At 41.9% G+C, this 22,140-nt stretch overlaps 1 protein-coding gene across 1 annotated transcript in view; it reads left to right on the top strand.

Moving 5' to 3' along the window:
* The first annotated feature begins 9,276 nt into the window (after nucleotides 1–9,276).
* The window catches only part of gkup (glucuronokinase with putative uridyl pyrophosphorylase), a 92,262-nt gene continuing 79,398 nt past the window's right edge, over nucleotides 9,277–22,140 (top strand). Inside the window, exons 1-2 of the mRNA XM_063038160.1 lie at nucleotides 9,277–9,421; nucleotides 16,356–16,462. Of these exons, the coding sequence (XP_062894230.1) occupies nucleotides 9,365–9,421; nucleotides 16,356–16,462 (164 nt within the window). The 5' untranslated portion in view covers nucleotides 9,277–9,364. The remainder of the gene's footprint in view (nucleotides 9,422–16,355; nucleotides 16,463–22,140) is intronic.

The following is a 22,140-nucleotide window of genomic DNA, read 5'->3' on the forward strand; positions in this document are numbered from 1 at the left end:
CTTAAGTATTCCTACACTATGCCAATGAGTGGCAATGAAATATACGAGATTACAAGTTCTACCAATAAGGAAGAAGGAGAAAAGGAAGCTGAGAGCTGTGTAGTTAAGGATGAAATCACATAGATGATGAAGGGGGAATAAAATGAGAGATTAGCTTGATTTGTCACATGTACATCAAAATATACAGTGAAATATGTCATTTGCATCAAAGCAAATTACTGAGGAATATGGCGGCAGCCTACAGGTGTCACCATACTTCCGGTGCCAACATAGGATACCCACAACATACTAACCCTAACCAAACATTGCTGGAATGTAGGAGGAAACAGGAGCATCCGCAAGAAACCCACACAGCCACAGGAAGAATGCACAAAGTCCATACAGATGGTGGTGATAATTGAACCCAAATTGGTGACTGCTGCCACTAACCACTACATTACCGTGCCACCCCAAAGACTTGGTTCCATACTAGGAGTTGAACCTGGGCCATCTGGGTGAAAACCAGAAATCCTAACCACTAGACTATATGGGGAAAAGATCTCAAAAGTAGGATAACAAAATAGACGGTGATTTTAGACTGTGGTAGAGACAGTGTTGACATCATTTGGCAGAAGCTGAGAGTTAGCACATTGCATTAATGCATAATGAATTGTTTTAATGCAGATACAAAATGCAGAATAGTTTAAATGTGATGTTTAATGCTTCTGTCTGAAATGTAGCAATTGCGATTCAAAAATATTTGGGGAATCAACATACTGAGAACATTAAAAAGTCAGGGATAGGCATAGAAGAAAATATAAAATGAATAAATGTTTTTTTTTCATATCTAAATAAATGGTCTGCAAAGCAACATATGTTATAATTTTACAAGCCTTAACTTAGATGGTGCATCAACAATGTTGCGAGGAGATTAGTACACTTAGATTGGATGAGCATTTGAGACAATGCAACACAAATTTGCTTAATTTACACCTGGCATCTTAAGGAGAGGTTTATGCACACCAGAATTAGCAAATCTGGAATTTAGAAAGGTGGGGGAATTTAATTTAAATTTTCAAGTTATTGACAGAGACTGATAAAGATGATTTTATTGGTTGGAAAGTGCAGAACAATAGGAGCAGTTCTAAATTTTAGATCAGGCCTTTCAGGAGTGAAGATAGGAAACAATTCTACAGGCATGTGGTGGTAGACATTTAGAACACACTTCTGCAAACAATATTGATGCTAGATGAAACCTTGATTCTAAATCTGTGATTGGTAGATTTTGGTTAACAAAATATATAAGAGCCAAGGAGAAAATGTGGATATATTATGGAGTCATCAGGGGCATTAGGGACTGTTGTGCACTTTGCTTCACATAAAATTGGCTATCCCCCACCATTTTGGCTTTACTGGCAGAAGAGATGGAGTATGTTTTATAATTAACTCATCATAGTGCACAGATGTAGCAGTTCTGTCTCAGTCCTGCTCACCCAACCTGGAACATCTAGCAGTCAATATCATTCTTTTTATATGTTGAGGGAGTTTTTCACCATCATCCTGGCTGTGGTGTACATTCCACCTCAGACCAGTGTCAGACAGGCACTGGAGGAGCTATACTCTGTAATCAGTAGGCACGAAAAAGTGTAGCCTGATGCCTTCCATATCATTGTGGGTGATTTCAACCAAGCTAACTTGAAGAAGTCTCTGAATAACTACACCAACATATCACCTGTGGAACCAGAGGAGTCAACACACCTGACCACTGTTATACCACCATGAAGAACACTTACTATGCCATCCCACGCCCACACTTCGGAAATTGTGATTATCTGGCTGTACTTCTACTCCCAGCATATAGGCAGAGACTAAAGACAGCAGCACCTGTTGTGAAGACCAAGAAGGTATGGACAAATGAAGCAGAGGAGCACTTACAGGATTTGCTTTGAGTTGGTGGACCGGGCAATATTCAGGGATTCATCTTCAAATCTGAATGAATATGCCACAGTTGTCATTGACTTCATCAAGACCTGTGCGGATGAATATGTGCCTTCGAGAACATATTGGACATATCCAAACCAAAAACTGTGGATGAACCAGGAACCAGGAGATTCATAGTCTGCTGAGGGCTAGATCTGTGGAATTCAAGACTAGTGATCCAGAACTATACAAGAAACCCAGGTATAACCTACGGAAGGCTATCTTAAGAGTGAAAAAACAATTCTGATTGAGGTTAGAGATGGAATCGGATGCACATCAGCTCTGTCAGGGTTTGCAGACCATTTATTCCTACAAAGCAAAACCTATCATCATGAATGACAGTGATGTTTTACTCCCAGATGAGCTCAAAGCCATTTGTGCATGCTTTGAATGGGAGAATAAAACTACATCTGTGTGAATCCCTACAGCATCCGCCTGTGAACTCTGTCTCAGAGGCCGGTGTCAGAACAACTTTCAAGGGTGTGAACCCTCATAAGGTGCCAGGCCCTCATGGTGTACCTGGTAGGGCTCTGAAAACCTGTACCAACCGATTTGCGGAAATGCTTACGGGCATCTTCAATCTCACACTGCTGCAGTCAAAGGTTCCCACCTGCTTCAAAAGGTTAACTGAACAACCACTGAGGTAAGACTCACTCAGCTTAGCAACAATGCCCAGTGGCATTCACATCTACTGGTGATGAAGTGCTTTGAGAGGTTGGTCATGGCCAGAATCAACTCCTGCCTAAGCAAGGACCTGGACCCGCTGCAACTTGCCTATCAGCACAATAGGTCTACAGTAGATGCAATTTCACTGGCTCTTCACACGGTCTTGGATCATCCAGACAATAGTAATACTTAAATCAGGCTGCTGCTCATTGATTACAGCTCAGTGTTCAGCACAATTGTCCCCTCAGTTCTAATCAACAAGCTCCAAAACTTGGGTCTCTGTACCTCCTTTTGCAATTAATTGTGGACTTCAGAAAGGGGAAGTTGAGGGAACACACACCAGTCCTCATTGAGGGATCGGCAGTGGAAAGGGTGAGCAGTTTTAAATTCCTGGATGTCAACGTCTCTGAGGATCTATCCTGGGCCCAACATATTGTTGCAATTACAAAGAAGGCACATCAGCCACTATGTTTCATAAGGAGTTTGAGGGGAATTGGTACGTCACCGAAGACACTCGCAACTTTCTTCAGATGTACTGGTTGCATCACAGTCTGGTATGGAGGGGCCACTGCACAGGATTGGAAAAAGCTACAGAAAGTTGTAAACTCGGCCAACTCCATCATGGGCACTAGCCTCATCAACATCCAGGACACTTTCAATAGGCGATGCCTCAAAAAAGTGGCATCTATCATTAAGGACCCCTGTAACGCAGGGCATGCCCTCTTCTCATTGCTACCAACATAGAGGGGGCACAGGAGCCCGAAGACACACACTCAACATTTCAGGACTAGTTTCTTCCCCTCCAGCATCAGACTTCTGAATGGACAATGAATCCATGAACACTACTTCCGTATTTCCCTCTCTTTCTGCACAAGTTATTTATTATATATATTTCTTATTGTAACTTATTGTTTTTATCACCATGCATTACATTGTACTGCTGCTGCAAAGCAACAAATTTCATGACATATGCAGGTGATATTAAATCCTGATTCTGATTCTAATTCACTGATCTAAAATAAGGTCATAAACATGGAAGTAGGTCAGTCAACCCACCTCATCCATGCAGACCTACGGGTACCCATCCATCTTGATTCCATCTTCCGGCACTTGGCCTGCAGCTTTGATCAACAGGCTATTTGAAGACTTTTGCTGATGTCTATTTGTGTTTCCTCTTCAATCCAGGTGTTAGTTAGCTAGTAATTAAATACAGTCTCCATCAGAAATATTGATTCTGTGTATTTCTGTCACGGTAGATTTATGTCTATGAAGTCGAGTCCAGTGTGGAAGTTCTCAACAATTCCTACAAAAGAACTTTCAAATAAAGAGTTCAGCAATGGAATGCAGAACACAGTGGTGGACTACGTTGTACATATTTAAGAGACTAAACAACACATCTGGATAAGAAGTAATGTATGTGTAACAAGCAATGTACTCAAATAGCAGTGAAAGGGAAATCTTTGTAAGTTGCATGTATGCAAAAAATTAAATAATAAGGCTTTATAATAATAATAATAATAATAATAGCACCTGGACAATCAGTACCAGTGCCCCCCAGGAAAGTGTGCTCTCCCCACTGCTCTTCTCCCTTTACACTAATGACTGCACCTCACAGGATCCATCTATTAAACTCCTGAAGTTTGCAGACGATGCAACTGTCATTGGCCTTATCCGAGACGGTGATGAGTCTGCATACAGATGGGTGGTGGAACGGCTGGCCCTCTGGTGTGGTCAGAACAATCTGGAGCTAAATACGCTCAAGACTGTGGAGATGACAGTGGACTTCAGGAGGAGCCCCCCAATACTCCCCCCACTCACTATACTCAACAGCTGTGGAGACCTTCAGGTTTCTGGGTGTCACAATCTCCCAGGACCTGAAGTGGACATCCAACGTGGACACTCTTATCAAAAAGGCTCAGCAGAGGTTGTATTTCCTACGTCAACTCAGGAAGTACAACCTGCCTCAGGAGCTGCTGATTCAATTCTATTCAGGAATAATCCAGTCTGTTCTCTGTTCATCCATCACTGTCTGGTTTGGATCAGCTACCAAACAAGACAAAAATAGACTCCAAAGAACCGTCAGGGCTGCGGAAAGGATTATTGGTGTGAAGCTGCCCTCGATCCAGGACTTATATGCATCTAGAGTCAGGAAGCGAGCAAGCAGCATCATTGTAGACCTATCACACCCTGGACATCGCCTGTTCCAACTCCTTCCTTCTGGTAGGCACTTTAGATCACAGTATGCCAGGACAAATGGGTACAAGAACAGTTTCTTTCTGTATGCCATCAGTCTTATGAACACTTGAATTTTAGTCTATTGTAAACGAAGTCCACCTGTACATACACAAGTATACCTCATTGTATATAGTTCACGATTATTTGCACTATTGTTTTGTTTGCTTTTTGATTCTGTACAGCGATAGCTCAGAGAAACCGGCATCAAATTCCCTGTATGTGTCCACATACTTGGTGATAATAAAGTATTCTGATTCAGATTCTTTCTGGTTAGTGGAACCCAGAGAGGTATTTGATATCGTTTGGAGCAATTGATCAAAGAGTTAATCAGTAAGCTGGAGAGGACAGGATCAGAACGAACAATGAAAGTCAACAGTTGCAAAGGAAGAGAGCACCAACTTCAGGTTATGGCTACGAGGGCATGTGAAGTGCTTCCAAGCTCATGGTCTTCAGAGTTGTGAAAATAAAAAACATTGTTAAAGAGCACCATGGAGTTAGTTTCCTCAGAGCTCCTTGTTTCTACTTGTGCTCATACTTTCAACATGGGCAAAAGCTGTAAAAGAGTTCCACAAAAGTTAAATTTAGTGGGTAGGAGCAGACCCTAGCAGCTGATCATTCTGTAGTTAATAATATAAAAACATAAATGCTGGAAATAATCAGCAGGTCAGGCCACAAAGTGGGAAGAGAAATAGCCAATGTTTCAGCTTCGAACTTTGGTTCTGTTCCCACAGATGCTGCTTAACCTGCTGAAATTTCCTGCAGTTTCCGAGTTTTAAAATTTTTAAACTTTCAGCATTTGTAGTTATCTCGGATCAAGTTCTTGGTATTCTCAGGAGAGAGGGTGAGCAGCCAGATGTTGTGGTCCACGTGGGGACCAATGACATAGACAGGATAAGGATGAGGTCGTGAAGGAGGAATATAGGGAGTTAGGAAAGAAGTTAAAAAGCAGGACCTCAAGGGTGGTAATCTCAGGATTGCTGCCTGTGCCACGAGACAGAGAGGGTCGGAACAGGAAGTTATGGCAGATGAATGTGTGGCTGAAGAGTTGGTGCAGGGGGCAGGGGTTCAGATTTCTGGATCATTGGGATCTCTTCTGGGGAAGGTCTGACCTGTACAAAAAGGACGGGCTGCACCTGAACTGGAAAGGGACAAATATCCTGGCGGGCAGGTTTGCTAGAGCTGTTGGGGAGTGTTTGAACTAGTTTGGCAGGGGGGTGGGAATCAGAATATGAGTGCAGAGATTAGAGTAGAAGGACAAGGGCATGATGCTGTGTGTTCTGAGTTGGTGAGGAAGGACAGGCAGGGGACAAAACATAAATGTAGCCAGTTAGAGGGGTTGAAATGTGTCTATTTCAATGCTAGGAGTATTAGGAATAAGAGGATGAATTTAGGAGTAAAGGGATGAACTTAGATCGGTACGTGGAACTACGATGTTGTGGCCGTTACTGAAACTTGGCTGTAGGAAGGGCAGGATTGGCTGATGCAGGTACCGGGGTTTAGGTGTTTTAAAAGGAATAAGATGGGAGGTAGAAAAGGTGGGGGGAGTAGCATTACTGGTCAGGAATAGTATCACGGCTATAGAAGGGGAGGACACTGCAGAGGGAGTGTCCACTGAGTCGGTGTGGGTGGAAGTCAGAAATAGGAAGGGATCAATCAATGTGCTGCGAGTAGTCTATAGGTCCCCAAATAGCCCTCAGGACACCGAGGAGCAGATAAGCAGGGAGATTTTAGAATGGTGCAGGAAATACAGGGTCGTAGTTATGGGTGATTTCAACTTCCCTCATATTGACTGGCACCTCCTGACTGCAAGGGGAATAGATGGGGCTGAATTTGCCAGGTGTGTTCAAGAAGGATTCCTGACACAGTATGTGGACCAGCCGACGAGAGGAGAGGCCATACTGGAACTAGTCCTGGGTAATGAACCTGGTCAGGTGGCAGACCTCTTGGTGGGGGAGCATTTTGGTGAGAGTGACCACAACTCCCTTAGCTTTAGCATAGCTATGGAAAAGGATAAAGACAGACAAAATGGGAAAGTGCTTAACTGGGGAAGGGCTAACTATGAAGGGATGAGGCAGGAACTAGCAAGAGTAAATTGGAAACAGATGTTCAAGGGTGAAAGCACAGAAGTAATGTGGAGGAAGTTTAGGGACCACTTGTACTGGGTTCAGGATAGGTTTGTCCCACTGAGACAAGGAAAAAATGGTAGGAAAAGGGAACCGTGGCTGAAGAAACACGTGAGGCAACTCGTCAAGAGGAAGAAGGAAGCATATGTTAGATGTGAGAAGCAGGAAGCAGGAGGGGCTCATGAGAAATATAGGGTAGCCAGGAAGGAGCTTAAGAAAGGACTTAGAAGAGCTCAAAGGGGGCATGAGAAGGCCTTGGCATGTAGGATTAAGGAGAACCCAAAGGCATTCTATGCATATGTGAAGAACAGAAGAATGACAAGAATGAAGGTGGGGCCGCTAAAAGATGAAGAAGGCAACATGTGCCTGGAGGTGGAGGAGGTTGGGGAGGTCCTAAATGAATACTTTGCTTCAGTATTCACAAGTGAAAAGGACCTTGATCAGGGTGAGGTCGAAATAGAACAGGCCTGTGTGCTGGACAATATGGAGATTAAGGAAGAAAAAGTGTTGGTTCTTCTTAAAAACATAAAGATTGATAAGTCCCCAGGGCCAGACGTGATATACCCCAGGTTGCTGTGGGAAGTGAGAGAAATCGCTGGAGCAGTAGCTATGATCTTTGAATCCTCTTTGGCTGCAGGGGAGGTGCCGGAGGATTGGAGAATGGCAAATGTTGTTCCCTTGTTTAAAAAAGGTAATAGGGAGAATCCTGGGAACTATAGACCAGTGAGTCTTACGTCGCTGGTCTGCAAACTATTGGAAAGGATTCTTAAGGATAGGATCTACGAGCATTTGGAGAAGTACAGTCTACTCAAAGATAGTCAACATGGCTTTGTGAAGGGAAGGTCGTGCTTCACGAGCCTAATTGAGTTTTTTGAAGGGGTAACAAAAGAAATTGATGAGGGTAGGGCAGTAGATGTGGTCTACATGGATTTTAGCAAGGCATTTGCAAGGTCCCCTATGAGAGACTCATCCAGAAAGTCATGAGGCATGGGATCAGTGGAACCTTGGCTGTTTGGATAAGAAATTGGCTTACAGGAAGAAAGCAGAGGGTAGTAGTGGAAGGAAAGTATTCTGCCTGGAGGTCGGTGACTAGTGGAGTGCCGCAAGGACCTGTCCTGGGACCCCTGCTCTTTGTGATTTTTATAAATGACCTGGATGAAGAGGTGGAAGGATGGGTGAGTAAGTTTGCAGATGACACGAAGATTGGAGGAATTGTGGATGGAGCTGTAGGTTGTCGCAGGTTACGAGAGGGTATAGACAGGATGCAGAGTTGGGCAGAAAAGTAGCAGATGGAGTTCAATCCGGGTAAGTGTGAGGTGATGCATTTTGGAAGGACAAACCAGACGGCTGAGTACAGGGTTAACGGTCGGTTACTTAAGAGTGTGGATGAACAGAGGGACCTTGGGGTTCCAATCCATACATCCTTCAGGTCGCTGCACAGGTTCATAGGATAGTTAAGAAGGCCTAGGGGATGCTAGGCTTCATTAATAGGGGGATTGAGTTCAAGAGTAGAGAGGTCATGTTGCAACTCTACAAATCTCTGGTGAGACCACACTTGGAATATTGTGTTCAGTTCTGGTCACCTCATTATAGGAAGGATATGGAAGCTATGGAGAGGGTGCAGAGGCGAATTACCAGGATGTTGCCTGGATTGGAAAACAAGTCTTATGAGGCAAGGTTAGCAGAGCTGGGACTTTTATCTTTGGAGCGTAGAAGGATGAGAGGGGCCTTGATAAAGGTCTACACAATTATGGGAGGCATAGATAGGGTGGATAGCCAGTACCTGTTTCCCAAGGCACGAATAGCAAACACCAGAGGGCATATGTACAAAGTTAAGGGCGGGAAGTTTAGGGGAGATATCAGGGGTAAGTTTTTTACACAGAGGGTTGTGGGTGCCAGGAATGACTTGCCAGGGATGGTGGTGGATGCTAAAACATTAGGGATATTTGAGAGCCTTTTGGGCAGGCACATGGATGAATGAAAAATACAGGGTTACGGGGTATTGTGGGTTTAGTATATTTTTTAGGAATATATGCGTCGGCACAACATCGAGAGCCGAAGGGCCTGTACTGTGCTGTAGTATTCTAGTGTCTAGTTTTTAAAAATCATTATTATAATATCTAGCATTTCTTACGTTCAGGAAAGAGGTAGAGTTCAAACTAACTCATTGCCCCGAGCTATGGAGACACATAATGCAAACGGGAAAGCAACAGTACCATTACTTTTTCCTGCCGCTACCTTGGCCCCGCCTGTATGCCGTGATGTCAGGACGCAGTGCAATGAAAGGCGGCGATCGAATAGTGTGTGGGTTTGTTTAAAAAGCTCTTTGCTGTGGATAATTTCATCGAATCGCCACGTAGCTGGTTGTTGGCGCCGCCGTAATGATCTGCGTACTTCTAGTTGCTGGACATGGGACATTGCTGGAGAGCGAGATCAAGGTGAATTAACTCGCTTTATGAACATTGCACTGGTTTTTGAAATTCACTAAAAGACCCATCTCAAGGTTTCCGGAGTAACTGCTCTACTCGTGCTGATCACTTTAGCTCGTTTTTGAGGGCTGTGTTAGACATAACCGCACGCTGGACTGGAGCAGTTGCTCTTGTCGCTCGTCCTGGACTGCGCTTCCTCGGCCTTTGTGCGGCATATTTATTAACCTCCCATGTTTAAGGTTGAGAGGCCACTTGCCCCGTACAGACTTCACCGAGAACATCGCCATTTACGGATTCTGGAATACTTTTTCTAAAAGAAAACCCCTGTAAAATAAATGCATAACGTTACTGCGAACGCAGACAGGTATTACGTGGCTGCGCTAATTTCGTGTGTAGGATTTGCAGCCAAGTCCAAAGTAACAGGGATTGAGTTTCCGCACCTAAACATTTCTCAACAGAATGGCTGCAAAGTAAACAAAACAGTAAATGGTGAAACGATCATTCCTCACTTCTCCCCTTTGCCCGCACAAAGATTCTGTGTTGTCGGGTGAAGGTTCAATAGCATCCGGTTTACGGTACGGTTTAGCAGCGTATGTCTTTGGAAAGGCACTCTGCTTTTGTCCAGCACGTTTCAGGAGCTCAGGGCGCCTGGAAATATTTTGTTGCCAAATGGTACGATTAAAGTGTAGACCGTGTGTAGATTAGTCTTTACCAGTGTCCGTATCTCGTCCATTATTGATATGCAAGACTGTTATAACTTCCGTCCTTATAAGTGATAAGTAGCTGCTTGCGTTAGCTAGGACCCAGCGAAGCACTAAATGTGACCGGTAAAAGCCCTATAGGACAAAAGAAAAAATCTAGGTAGACTGGAACTCATTGCAATTAAGGTTCAACTAAGGCTTTTGCGCTCTATTTGTCCACCTGCACTGCACTTTCACTTCCCTTGCATTCTCTTGTTTTCCCCCTAATATACAGAATAATCTGTTTGGATGGCCTGCAACAAAGAAAACTTTTCTCTGTATCTTGTGACAATAATAAATAAATAAACTACCAATTGCCAATTCAAAGGGAACTGAATAGTGGCCTTGGAGGAGGGTGGAATGATTTGAGGGCTATAGGGAAAGAGCTGCGGATAGGGCAAACAGTGAGTGTACAAAGAGGGCATGGACAATCCCCCAAAAGAGTCATTGTCTATGCCCTGCTTGTGTCTTTAACTCAGATGCTGCCTTCAGCCCTGAGGCCTTACTATTTATGATTTCCTTCCTATTTCTCTGCATCTCGATAAGGTAAGATCCATGACTCAGTTTCTGGCACCATTTTCTCTTTTGGAACCATATATTTTTGTAAAATTGGTTCAAATGGGGAAAAATGCTATAATTACCATATTATTAGAGACATAGAGATGCTGCAGGTGCTGGAAAACTAGAATAACACTCACAAAATGCTGGAGGATCTCAGCAGGTCAAGCAACTTCTATAGAGAAGAATAAACAGTTGATGTATTGAGCCAAGATCTTTGAGGACTGCCAGTCCTAATGAAAGATCTCAGCCCAAAATGTTGACTATTTATTTCCCTCCATAGATGCTGCCTGACCTGCTGAGTTGTCCAGCATTTTGTGTGTGTGTGTATGTGTGTACATATATAAAACTAAATTGCTATTCCCTAGATAACTGATGTTGAAATGGTTGTATAGGAAACCTATGTGAATAATCTTTGTTCTAATTACTAAAATACTCACTGGACAGATAACAAGTGTAACACCCTGGGAAAGGTTTCACTGCTAATGTAATGGTCTTTCTGTAGAAGCAGTGTTTGGGTTGTGGTTAGAGATCACGGGTACTTTGGAATGTGAGCTGTCCAATCAGGGGAGTGGTTTTTTTGTGTTATGTCCCGGATGCCAGTGTGGGCTGTTGTCCTTTGTTCAGTGGGGGATGAAGAGAGAAGTATTGAGTCTAAAGCATAGTAGTGTTAAATATGGAAATACTAGAAATACTTAGTTGCTTTTGCACAAGTGGTTCAAAAACTGAAAATTGTCCTAAGATTTTGAATCTGCCCGTGTGATGTGATTCAATCTCTTAAGTATTCCTCATTATCATATAGCAGACTGTCAGGAATTGTTCACATTACTACACTGGTTAGAGAACTAAAGTGGCAAGTGAGAGTTTTGTTGAGCTCTAAGGATATTAACTATACCCACTTTAAGGCTTGTCCCTGAAGTAGTTATATTTAGAAACGTCAGATCCAATATACCATACCATTTTAGTCCTCAAAATCATTTTGTAACCTCTCAAATTTAGCAGCTCTTGTATTGCCTTCAGTTATTCTGTTAGTCTCTAATATTAAAAACCTGTACTTCATCTTTAATGCTTAACAATTAAATGCATCAGTACAATGCATCATTCCTTTTGAAAGTACTTTAACTGTTTGCTGCCATGCTTCCAAAACTTGTTACAGATTTGTGAAATGATTGGAAAAACTTGCGTTTATAGGCCCAAACACTCCGTGCTCCTGTTGTGATTGCTGGCAAACTGCAGGTTTTCTAATTCTGATGTAACTGCAAGAGGATAAAAGGCTTGGAAACACAGACACAGTTTATGGTTATGTTTTTGTGAAAATTGTAATGTTGCAGCTACTCTTGTAATGGTTTTCCCCTCCTTTGAGACCAGTAAGAACGGTAGCGGAGAGACCTGATCTGCCAGGACTCATCATGAAGAATAATGCCAACTGATTGAGTTTATAGAAATCAGAAAGAATTTGGTAAAGGAGTCTAAAATCAGAATCAAATTTATTATTATAGACTTGGCTGACATGAGCCCTGATGAAGGGTCTTGGCCTGAAATGTCGACTATTTATTTCTCTCCAAAAATGCTGCCTGACCTGTTGAGATCCTTCAGCATTTTTTTTTGTGTTACTTGGGATTTCCAGCATCTGCAGAGTCTTTTGTGTTTATGACATGAAATTTGTTGTTTTGTGGCAGCAGTATAGTACAAAGACATAAAATTACTATAAATTACAAAAATAAATAATGGACAAAAATGGAATAACAGTCTTCGGTTCATAGACCGTTCAGAAATCTGCTGGCAGAGGGTAGCAAACTGTTTCAGAATTGTGGAATGTGGGTCTTCAAGGTCCTGTACTTCCTCCCAGATGGTAGAAATGAGAAGAGGGCATGCTCTGGATAGTAGTGAATATGGGGGTGAACAAGAAGGAACAATGATCTGCTGAACAAAAGTAGAATCTGCTGGAATAGAACAGGAAAGAACTTTGAATAAGACAAGTGGTGCGATTATTGACTAGGAAAAATCCCTTGAATTTGTACAGATTGATTTATGAAGTTTTATTTGGTGGTTCAACTGCAGTAAAAAATATTAGTTTTGTACTACTAGGTAGGACTGGGAACAAATTAGAGACATGTTGGTGTGTCTGATGCTACATGCCTGTAATGCTCCTTCAAGGGTTTCTCATTGCATATGTGCCTACATGTTCTTGTAACAATAAACTTAACCTTGACTGTGAGCTACAAATGGTTTGGTCCCAAATGCAAGTGGGAAGTGCTGGACATCCTCTGGTGTGTGGAGAGAAAATAACTAGCATTTCCATTGTGCCTTTTATACCCTCAGGGCATTCCCAAGTACTTTATAGCCATGTACCATGCTCTATGGTCTCTAAAATAACATAGGAAATGTAACAATCAATTTGTATCCCGCAAACTTCCTCAAAGAACCATGAGCTGCTGACTGGATAATCTGATACCTTTAGTGTTGTTAATTCAAGGATAAATATTGACAAGATTAAATAGAATAATTATCATGTTCTTAAAACTACATCATTAAACAGGTTATCTAATCATTGATCATGTTTGTTATTTGTAGTAGAGACATTTCAAACTGTACTTGGATGGTTCTAAGGTGCTTCTGGATTGAAAAGTGCTATATAAACTCAAGATTTTTCATTAAATATGAAAGTCTCATTCCCTGAATTTATTTTATTTTTATTTAGTGTTAAATCACAGAACAGTCCTTTCTGGGGCCGATGAGCCGCTCTGCCCAGCAACCCACCTATTTAATCCTAACCCAATTACAGGACAATTTACAATGACCAATCAACCTACTAATCTTTGGACTGTAGATGGAAACTGGAGCACCTGGAGGAAACCCACACGGTTCAAGGGGAGAATGTTCAAACTCCTTGCAGATGGTGCCAGAATTGAACTCTGAACTCCGGAAAGGTCCAAGCTATGATAACGTTGCGCTAACTGCTACCTACCATGGTGCCCTTGTTCTTGGACAACCAGAGGATCTCGGGGTCAAGAGTGACTTATTGTCGTGGGGCTGCCTTAGAAGGAGATGGTGCATAGGGAACGAGAACTGTCATGAAGCCAGAGCTTCACAGCTCCAGAGACCATTGTTCAGTCTTGACCTTGAATGCTATGTGTGTGGAGTTTGCAATTTCTTGTTGTGACTGCATATTTTTTCCAGGTGTTCTGGTTTCCTCCCATGTCTCAAAGACATGCCAGTTGATCGGTTAAGTGAGTGAGTGAAGCCTCTGTCAGTCAGGGTCGACCGTGGATGTTGCATTCCAACTGTGTATGTGATCCGCAAGCCAGGGCAGTACGATATGGAGGGCAAGCTATTGCCCATGTAGCAGGCTTCCCCTCTCCGTGCATCTGATGAACCCAAAGGAACGGCAGAGACCGATACAGTCTGGCACCAGCAGTGTCGCAGGAGATGCCAGTCAACATTGAACTCAATGTAAGACTGCCTTAGGGGCTCCAGCTCTGGATTTTTCTATCAGGGTTTACTCCCGAAGCCTTCCCTTTGAGTGGGTATAGCTGCAAGACAGTGGGGGGGTTGAGATCAGAGTTGTCCTTCTAGACGAGCTGCCCACCATAACTGACGAGCCCCATCTGCTTGAAGCAACTGTTTTTAAGGTGTCAGCAACTCTCCTTTGCCCCTTCTCTTGCCAGTAGAAACAATTCTGCTGGGCTTAGTAGTTAAGCCACACATGAAGGCCAGGAGCTGGACGTGGTTGTCAGAGGCTATTTGAGATGCATGTCATTGGGAGCATTTAATAGGTAGTGGGAGCTTATCCCCACTACCAGCCTCAGCTATAACAACCTCAAGGAACCATAGATTAAGTGGTCAATGTAAAGTGCACCTACTGTGTAGATGAGCAGTTGAATCTGGCAGGAGATGATGAGAACGTGCAGAAGAAATACAAAAAAGGTTTAATGTAGGATGAGTGTGTGGGTAGTTCATGGTTGGTGTGGACTCGGTGGCCTGAAGGTGCTTTTTCTATGCTGTACCCTTCTATGACTATGATATATAAACTCATTCACAGATGGAACAGACAGTGACTGATAGGAAGATCAGATAGGAGGTTTGTGAGGTAGTCAGCTCCTTCCATTTATCCATGACCTGTATGTGTTCCTGATGCATGGACTGGAGGCTGTCAAAATCAGCTGTTCTCCACTTTGAACAGTCCTGGATCAGAGATTCCCTTTCAGTGGGACTTAGAGGACATACTCAAAGCCTTTCCTTGGTCAACCCAGTAATCTTTCCCACGACAGAGTTTAGAATAGAATGTCTATGTCAGGAGTCCAGTATCAATATAAGCGATGTAGCTTGTCTAATGTGTAATTCTGACTTCAGCGCTGGAGGCTTGGGAGCTGACATCGGCCAGCTTGTTCTTCCAGTGACTTTAGAGGACTTTTCAGAGATGGTATTAGTGGCATTTTTCCAGTGCCATGAGATACCTGCTGTAGTTAGTCTAGGAGCGTACAGGAGGACAGGAATTACTGCTGCCTGGGAGACCTTTCATTTGCACAAGCTTTCAAGTCTTGTCTTTTAAATACTTTTTAAACTCATTTGATCAAAAGCAGTACTGGCTTGTTGAGGGCTATGATGTTTCATCACTGATGTCTGCACTGAAACGTGACTCCCAAAATATCGTAAATGGGCTATGTTTTTCAGTGTCTCACCATACTCTTTATTTTCTGAGGTTACTGTAAGTTCGGATTCTGCATTGTAAAGAGTTAATCTTTGTCCGGGTTGAATGTCTTCACCACCGTGGTCTTTGGCATGCATGACAGGGGCCTGCGCACGTGTAGAGTATTTTAATGCTTGTTCTGTTCCGTCCTAATAAACAAAGTTTTGAAAGAGATGAGGGGAATTTGCGTCTTTCTGCCTAACTGGCTGGATCCACTACCCTTTTGGCCTAACAGGCCTGATAGTCATATCCCCTGAGTTGGTGTGTGCAGAAGTCCTGATGTCTGCAAGTCCACTGAAGATTCTGAGGCATCTTGTCCTGTGGCTGGAGGCCTGTCTGTGTGTGAATGGGTGGGTAGGAGGAAAAGGAGCTGTTTTGCTGCTGTTCTGCTGAACATTGTGTGCATGCTGTGCTGGCAGCAGAATGTGCGGCCTCACTTGCAGGCTGCCCCCGGCACATCTTGTGTAGGTTGTTAATGCAAATGACACATTTCACTGTATGTTTTCAAGCACGTGCGGTAAATAAATCTGAATCCACAGCAGGGTGAGTTGGTGGAGGTCCCTTGTTTTGCGGATATTGGATCGATGGCCCGTCTTCTCATTTACTTAAATGAAAGTGTTGACAATATCGAGGCCCTCCCTTTCTGATGAACACAAATTTAAGTGTCACCTGTATACCGCAGCTTGACCACATAAATTTAGGTAATCTGGGTTCTGAAAGTGTCATCGCTGTAAGACTAACTACGGATGGTTTGTTAGAGGGAAGAAACAACATTGCAGCAAGAAAGATTGTCCTGCCAATTTTCTTAACGATGCAACCTTGTTTTTATGCCAGTCTTCACCAAGAGTGGTTCTATTGTGGACTCGCTGGTTAATATCTCTGCTTTCATACATACCAGGAACAGAGATCACATACTATTTAGGCTGCTGTGACATTATTTGTATTTTCTTTCCAGAATGAAGCAACCGGCCTATATTCCCATTTGGAGGGAGTCCCAAAGGCTTTGTTACCTGGAGTCGGTGGGAAGAAGATCTTGGATTTCTGGTGGGAAGTTGTTAATATGTGAGTGGATTTTTGTTATTGTTCCTCTGCTTGGAAGAGCTGCAGTTGTATTAACTTCAAATACGTTTCTGGTCAGAATAAGTTATTTGTGTAAGGATTATCAAATCTCGGAGATGGTTTGAAAGCAGTGGATAGTGAGGAGGTGAGGCATGACCACTGGATGTGCACTGAGGAGATGAGGTAAGCTTTTCTCATTAAATCATTCAATTACTGATTGAACGGAGCCCTGAGGAAAGGTCTCATCCCAAAACGTCAACTCTTTACTCTCTTCCATAGTTGCTGCCTGGCCTGCTGAGTTGCTCCAGTATTTTGTGTGAATTGCTGATTGAATATGCTTGTGTAGGAACTGAGTTCTGTAGAGTGTTTGACATCAGGGAAATTTGTAAGATTTTATTGAAGATGATGATGTGATGCGAGCCAGGGTTCATAGATTAAAAATTTTAGGTGAAAATTACAAAGGAGGGAGGAAAGTACTGAGTGAAAATACTTAGTTATCCATTGCCTGTTGAGGTGGTGAAAACTGAATCCATCAGTTTCTTAAAAAGGGAAGGCACTTGATAAAAGAATAATTTCCTGAACTCTGAAATTAACTGAAGTCCACTACTGGAAGCCACTGGTCAGGAGGGGCTCCCTTTGTGCCACAGTAATGCTAGGATTCAGGTTGCAGGAGTGTTTAACTGGCTGCCTTTCATCTTTGTTCAGGCTGAATGGCCACCTCTTGCCTCTGACTTGAGTGTGGATTTTGACAGCCTGCCAGAGATTTGAGTGGAAAACTTGGGCAGGAACTCCAGTGCAGGACAAGAGAAATGCTGTGTTCTCTTTTTAAATCTTTTTATTGAATAACATAGAAACATAGAAAAATAGAAAATAGGTGCAGGAGTAGGCCATTCGGCCCTTCGAGCCTGCACCGCCATTTATTATGATCATGGCTGATCATCCAACTCAGAACCCCGCCCCAGCCTTCCCTCCATACCCCCTGACCCCTGTAGCCACAAGGGCCATATCTAACTCCCTCTTAAACATAGCCAATGAACTGGCCTCAACAGTTTGCTGTGGCAGAGAATTCCACAGATTCACCACTCTCTGTGTGAAGAAGTTTTTCCTAATCTCGGTCCTAAAAGGCTTCCCCTCTATCCTCAAACTGTGACCCCTCGTTCTGGACTTCCCCAACATCAGGAACAATCTTCCTGCATCTAGCCTGCCCAATCCCTTTAGGATCTTATACGTTTCAATCAGATCCCCCCTCAATCTTCTAAATTCCAACGAGTACAAGCCCAGTTCATCCAGTCTTTCTTCATATGAAAGTCCTGCCATCCCAGGAATCAATCTAGTGAACCTTCTTTGTACTCCCTCTATGGCAAAGATGTCTTTCCTCAGATTAGGGGACCAAAACTGCACACAATACTCCAGGTGTGGTCTCACCAAGGCCTTGTACAACTGCAGTAGTACCTCCCTGCTCCTGTACTCGAATCCTCTCGCTATAAATGCCAGCATACCATTCGCCTTTTTCACCGCCTGCTGTACCTGCATGCCCACTTTCAATGACTGGTGTATAATGACACCCAGGTCTCGTTGCACCTCCCCTTTTCCTAATCGGCCACCATTCAGATAATAATCTGTTTTCCTATTTTTGCCACCAAAGTGGATAACTTCACATTTATCCACATTAAATTGCATCTGCCATGAGTTTGCCCACTCACCCAACCTATCCAAGTCACCCTGCATCCTCTTAGCATCCTCCTCACTGCTAACACTGCCGCCAAGCTTCGTGTCATCCGCAAACTTGGAGATGCTGCATTTAATTCCCTCATCCAAGTCATTAATATATATTGTAAACAACTGGGGTCCCAGCACTGAGCCTTGCGGTACCCCACTAGTCACCGCCTGCCATTCTGAAAAGGTCCCGTTTATTCCCACTCTTTGCTTCCTGTCTGCTAACCAATTCTCCACCCACACCAATACCTTACCCCCAATACCGTGTGCTTTAAGTTTGCACACTAATCTCCTGTGTGGGACCTTGTCAAAAGCCTTTTGAAAATCCAAATATACCACATCCACTGGTTCTCCCCTATCCACTCTACTAGTTACATCCTCAAAAAATTCTATGAGATTCGTCAGACATGATTTTCCTTTCACAAATCCATGCTGACTTTGTCCGATCATTTCTCCGCTTTCCAAATGTGCTGTTATCACATCCTTGATAACTGACTCCAGCAGTTTCCCCACCACCGACGTTAGGCTAACCGGTCTATAATTCCCCGGTTTCTCTCTCCCTCCTTTTTTAAAAATTGGGGTTACATTAGCCACCCTCCAATCCTCAGGAACTAGTCCAGAATCTAATGAGTTTTGAAAAATTATCACTAATGCATCCACTATTTCTTGGGCTACTTCCTTAAGCACTCTGGGATGCAGACCATCTGGCCCTGGGGATTTATCTGCCTTCAATCCCTTCAATTTACCTAACACCACTCCTCTACTAACATGTATTTCACTCAGTTCCTCCATCTCACTGGACCCTCTGTCCCTTACTATTTCTGGAAGATTATTTATGTCCTCCTCAGTGAAGACAGAACCAAAGTAATTATTCAATTGGTCTGCCATGTCCTTGCTCCCCATAATCAATTCACCTGTTTCTGTCTGCAGGGGACCTACATTTGTCTTTACCAGTCTTTTCCTTTTTACATATCTATAAAAGCTTTTACAGTCCGTTTTTATGTTCTCTGCCAGTTTTCTCTCATAATCTTTTTTCCCCTTCCTAATTAAGCCCTTTGTCCTCCTCTGCTGAACTCTGAATTCCTCCCAGTCCTCAGGTGAGCCACTTTCTCTGGCTAATTTGTATGCTACTTCTTTGGAATTGATACTATCCCTAATTTCTCTTGTCAGCCACGGGTGCACTACCTTCCTTGATTTATTCTTTTGCCAAACTGGGATGAACAATTGTTGTAGTTCATCCATGCAACCTTTAAATGCTTGCCATTGCATATCCACCGTCAATCCTTTAAGTGTCATTTGCCAGTCTATCTTAGCTAATTCACGTCTCATACCTTCAAAGTTACCCCTCTTTAAGTTCAGAACCTTTGTTTCTGAATTAACTATGTCACTCTCCATATTAATGAAGAATTCCACCATATTATGGTCACTCTTACCCAAGGGGCCTCTCACGACAAGATCGCTAATTAACCCTTCCTCATTGCTCAAAACCCAGTCCAGAATAGCCTGCTCTCTAGTTGGTTCCTCGACATGTTGGTTCAAAAAAAAATAAGTACACAAAGGGTAAACCATATAGGCACTAATACACTGTTAGAATATAATATATTACAGGAAGTATTAATACAGAAAAAAAATTAATACAAACAGTGCAATTTAAACCTAAAATAACAAGGTAATATAATAGTATACTAATTTGTATATATATCAATAAAGAGAGAAAAAAAACCCCAAAAAAACCCACCGTGCAACTAAACTGAAAAGCAAAGCAAAGCAATGAGCTAACTAGGAAACAAGTAGAGTTAAAGAACTTAAAATCACGTCCTCAAACCCGACCTCCATTAAAAACAGTTAAGGAAAAACAAGAAGGGAACATAAATATGGACCGAGAGAAAAAAAATTACATTAAATGAAAATGTTGAATAAAAGATCTCCAGGTCTGTTCGAATTTAACTGAAGAATCATAAAGATTACTTCTAATTTTCTCCAAATTTAAGCATAATATCGTCTGTGAAAACCAAAAAAACGTAGTTGGAGCATTAATCTCTTTCCAATGTTGTAAAATACATCTTTTTGCCATTAAAGTAAGAAATGCTATCATTCTACGGGCTGAAGAAGAAAGATTACTGGAAATTTTAGGTAATCCAAAGATAGCAGTAATAGGATGGGGAGAAATATCTATATTCAATACCTTTGAGATAATATTAAAAATGTCTCTCCAAAAGGTTTCCAGAGTAGGACAGGACCAAAACATAAGAGTTAAAGAGGCTATCTCCCCCTGACATCTGTCACAAAAGGATTAATATTAGAATAGAAACGAGCTAATTTATCTTTGGACATGTGTGCTCTATGGACAACTTTAAATTGAATTAGGGAATGTTTAGCACAGATAGAGGAAGTATTGACTAGTTGTAAAATCTGCACCCAGTCATCCGCCGAAATAATAAAACCCAATTCCTGTTCCCAATCTGACCTAATCTTATCAAATGGAGCTTTCCTAAGTTTCATAATAATATTATAAATAATAGCCGTTGCACCTTTCTGACATGGATTAAGGTTAATTATAGTATCTAAAATATATGTAGGAGAGAGCATTGGAAAGGAAGAAAGTATAGTACTTAGGAAATTTCGAACTTGGAGATATCTAAAAAAAATGTATTCTTGGTAAACTATATTTATTAGATAATTGTTCAAAAGACATAAGGGAACCATCTAAAAATAAATCCAAAAACCATGAAATACCCTTAGTCTTCCAAATTTGAAAAGCACGATCCGTGGAAGAGGGAGGAAAAAATATGTTACCTAAAATAGGGATCGCTAGCCCAAATTGGTTAAGATCGAAAAATTTTCTGAATTGAAACCAAATACGTAAGGTATATTTAACTATCGGGTTACAGACCTGTTTGTGGCATTTCAAATCAAAAGGAAGAGAAGAACCTAAAATAGAGCCAAGTGCATAACCTTGAACAGATTGTAATTCGAATACTACCCATTTAGGAATGGATAGTGTATCTTGGTCAAGTAACCAGAATTTCATGTGTCGAATATTAATTGCCCAATAATAGAATCTAAAGTTAGGTAATGCTAAACCTCCATCTCTCTTAGCTTTCTGTAAATGTATTTTACCCAGTCTTGGGTTTTTATTTTGCCAAATAAATGAAGAAATTTTAGAGTCAACTTTATCAAAAAAAGATTTTGGAACAAAAATCGGTAATGCCTGAAATATATATAAAAATTTTGGCAGAATAAACATCTTAACTGCATTAATATGACCAATCAAAGTTAAATATAATGGAGACCATTTAAATGAAAGTTGAGTAATATGATCAATTAAGGGTAAAAAATTAGTCTTAAATAGATCTTTATGTTTACAAGTAATTTTAATCCCAAGATATGAAAAATAATTATTAATCAATTTAAACGGAAGGTTATGATACAAGGGAAGTTGCTTATTAATCGGGAAAAGTTCACTCTTACTGAGATTTAACTTGTAACCGGAAAAGAGACTAAATTGTGCTAATAAATCTAAAGCAGCAGGGATAGATTTTTGAGGATTGGAAATATATAAAAGTAAGTCATCAGCATAGAGTGATATTTTATGGGACTTTAAGCCCCGAGTTATCCCAATAATATTTGGAGATTCTCGAATAGCAATTGCAAGAGGTTCTAATGCAATATCAAATAATAAAGGACTAAGAGGACAACCTTGTCTAGTACCTCGAGAAAGAGGGAAAAAGGGTGAACTTAAAAGAGTTAGTACGAACTGAGGCCATAGGAGAATGATATAACAATTTAATCCAGGATATAAATTTCGAGCTAAAATTAAACATTTCAAGCACCTTAAATAAGTAAGGCCATTCTACTCTGTCAAAGGCTTTTTCAGCATCTAAAGAAATAACGCACTCAGGAACGTTTTGTGAAGGAGTGTAAACAATATTTAACAGTGTGTGAATGTTATAGAAAGAGTAACG

Source organism: Mobula hypostoma, chromosome X2 (assembly GCF_963921235.1).
Source record: "Mobula hypostoma chromosome X2, sMobHyp1.1, whole genome shotgun sequence".
NCBI classification, from domain to species: Eukaryota; Metazoa; Chordata; class Chondrichthyes; order Myliobatiformes; family Myliobatidae; genus Mobula; species Mobula hypostoma.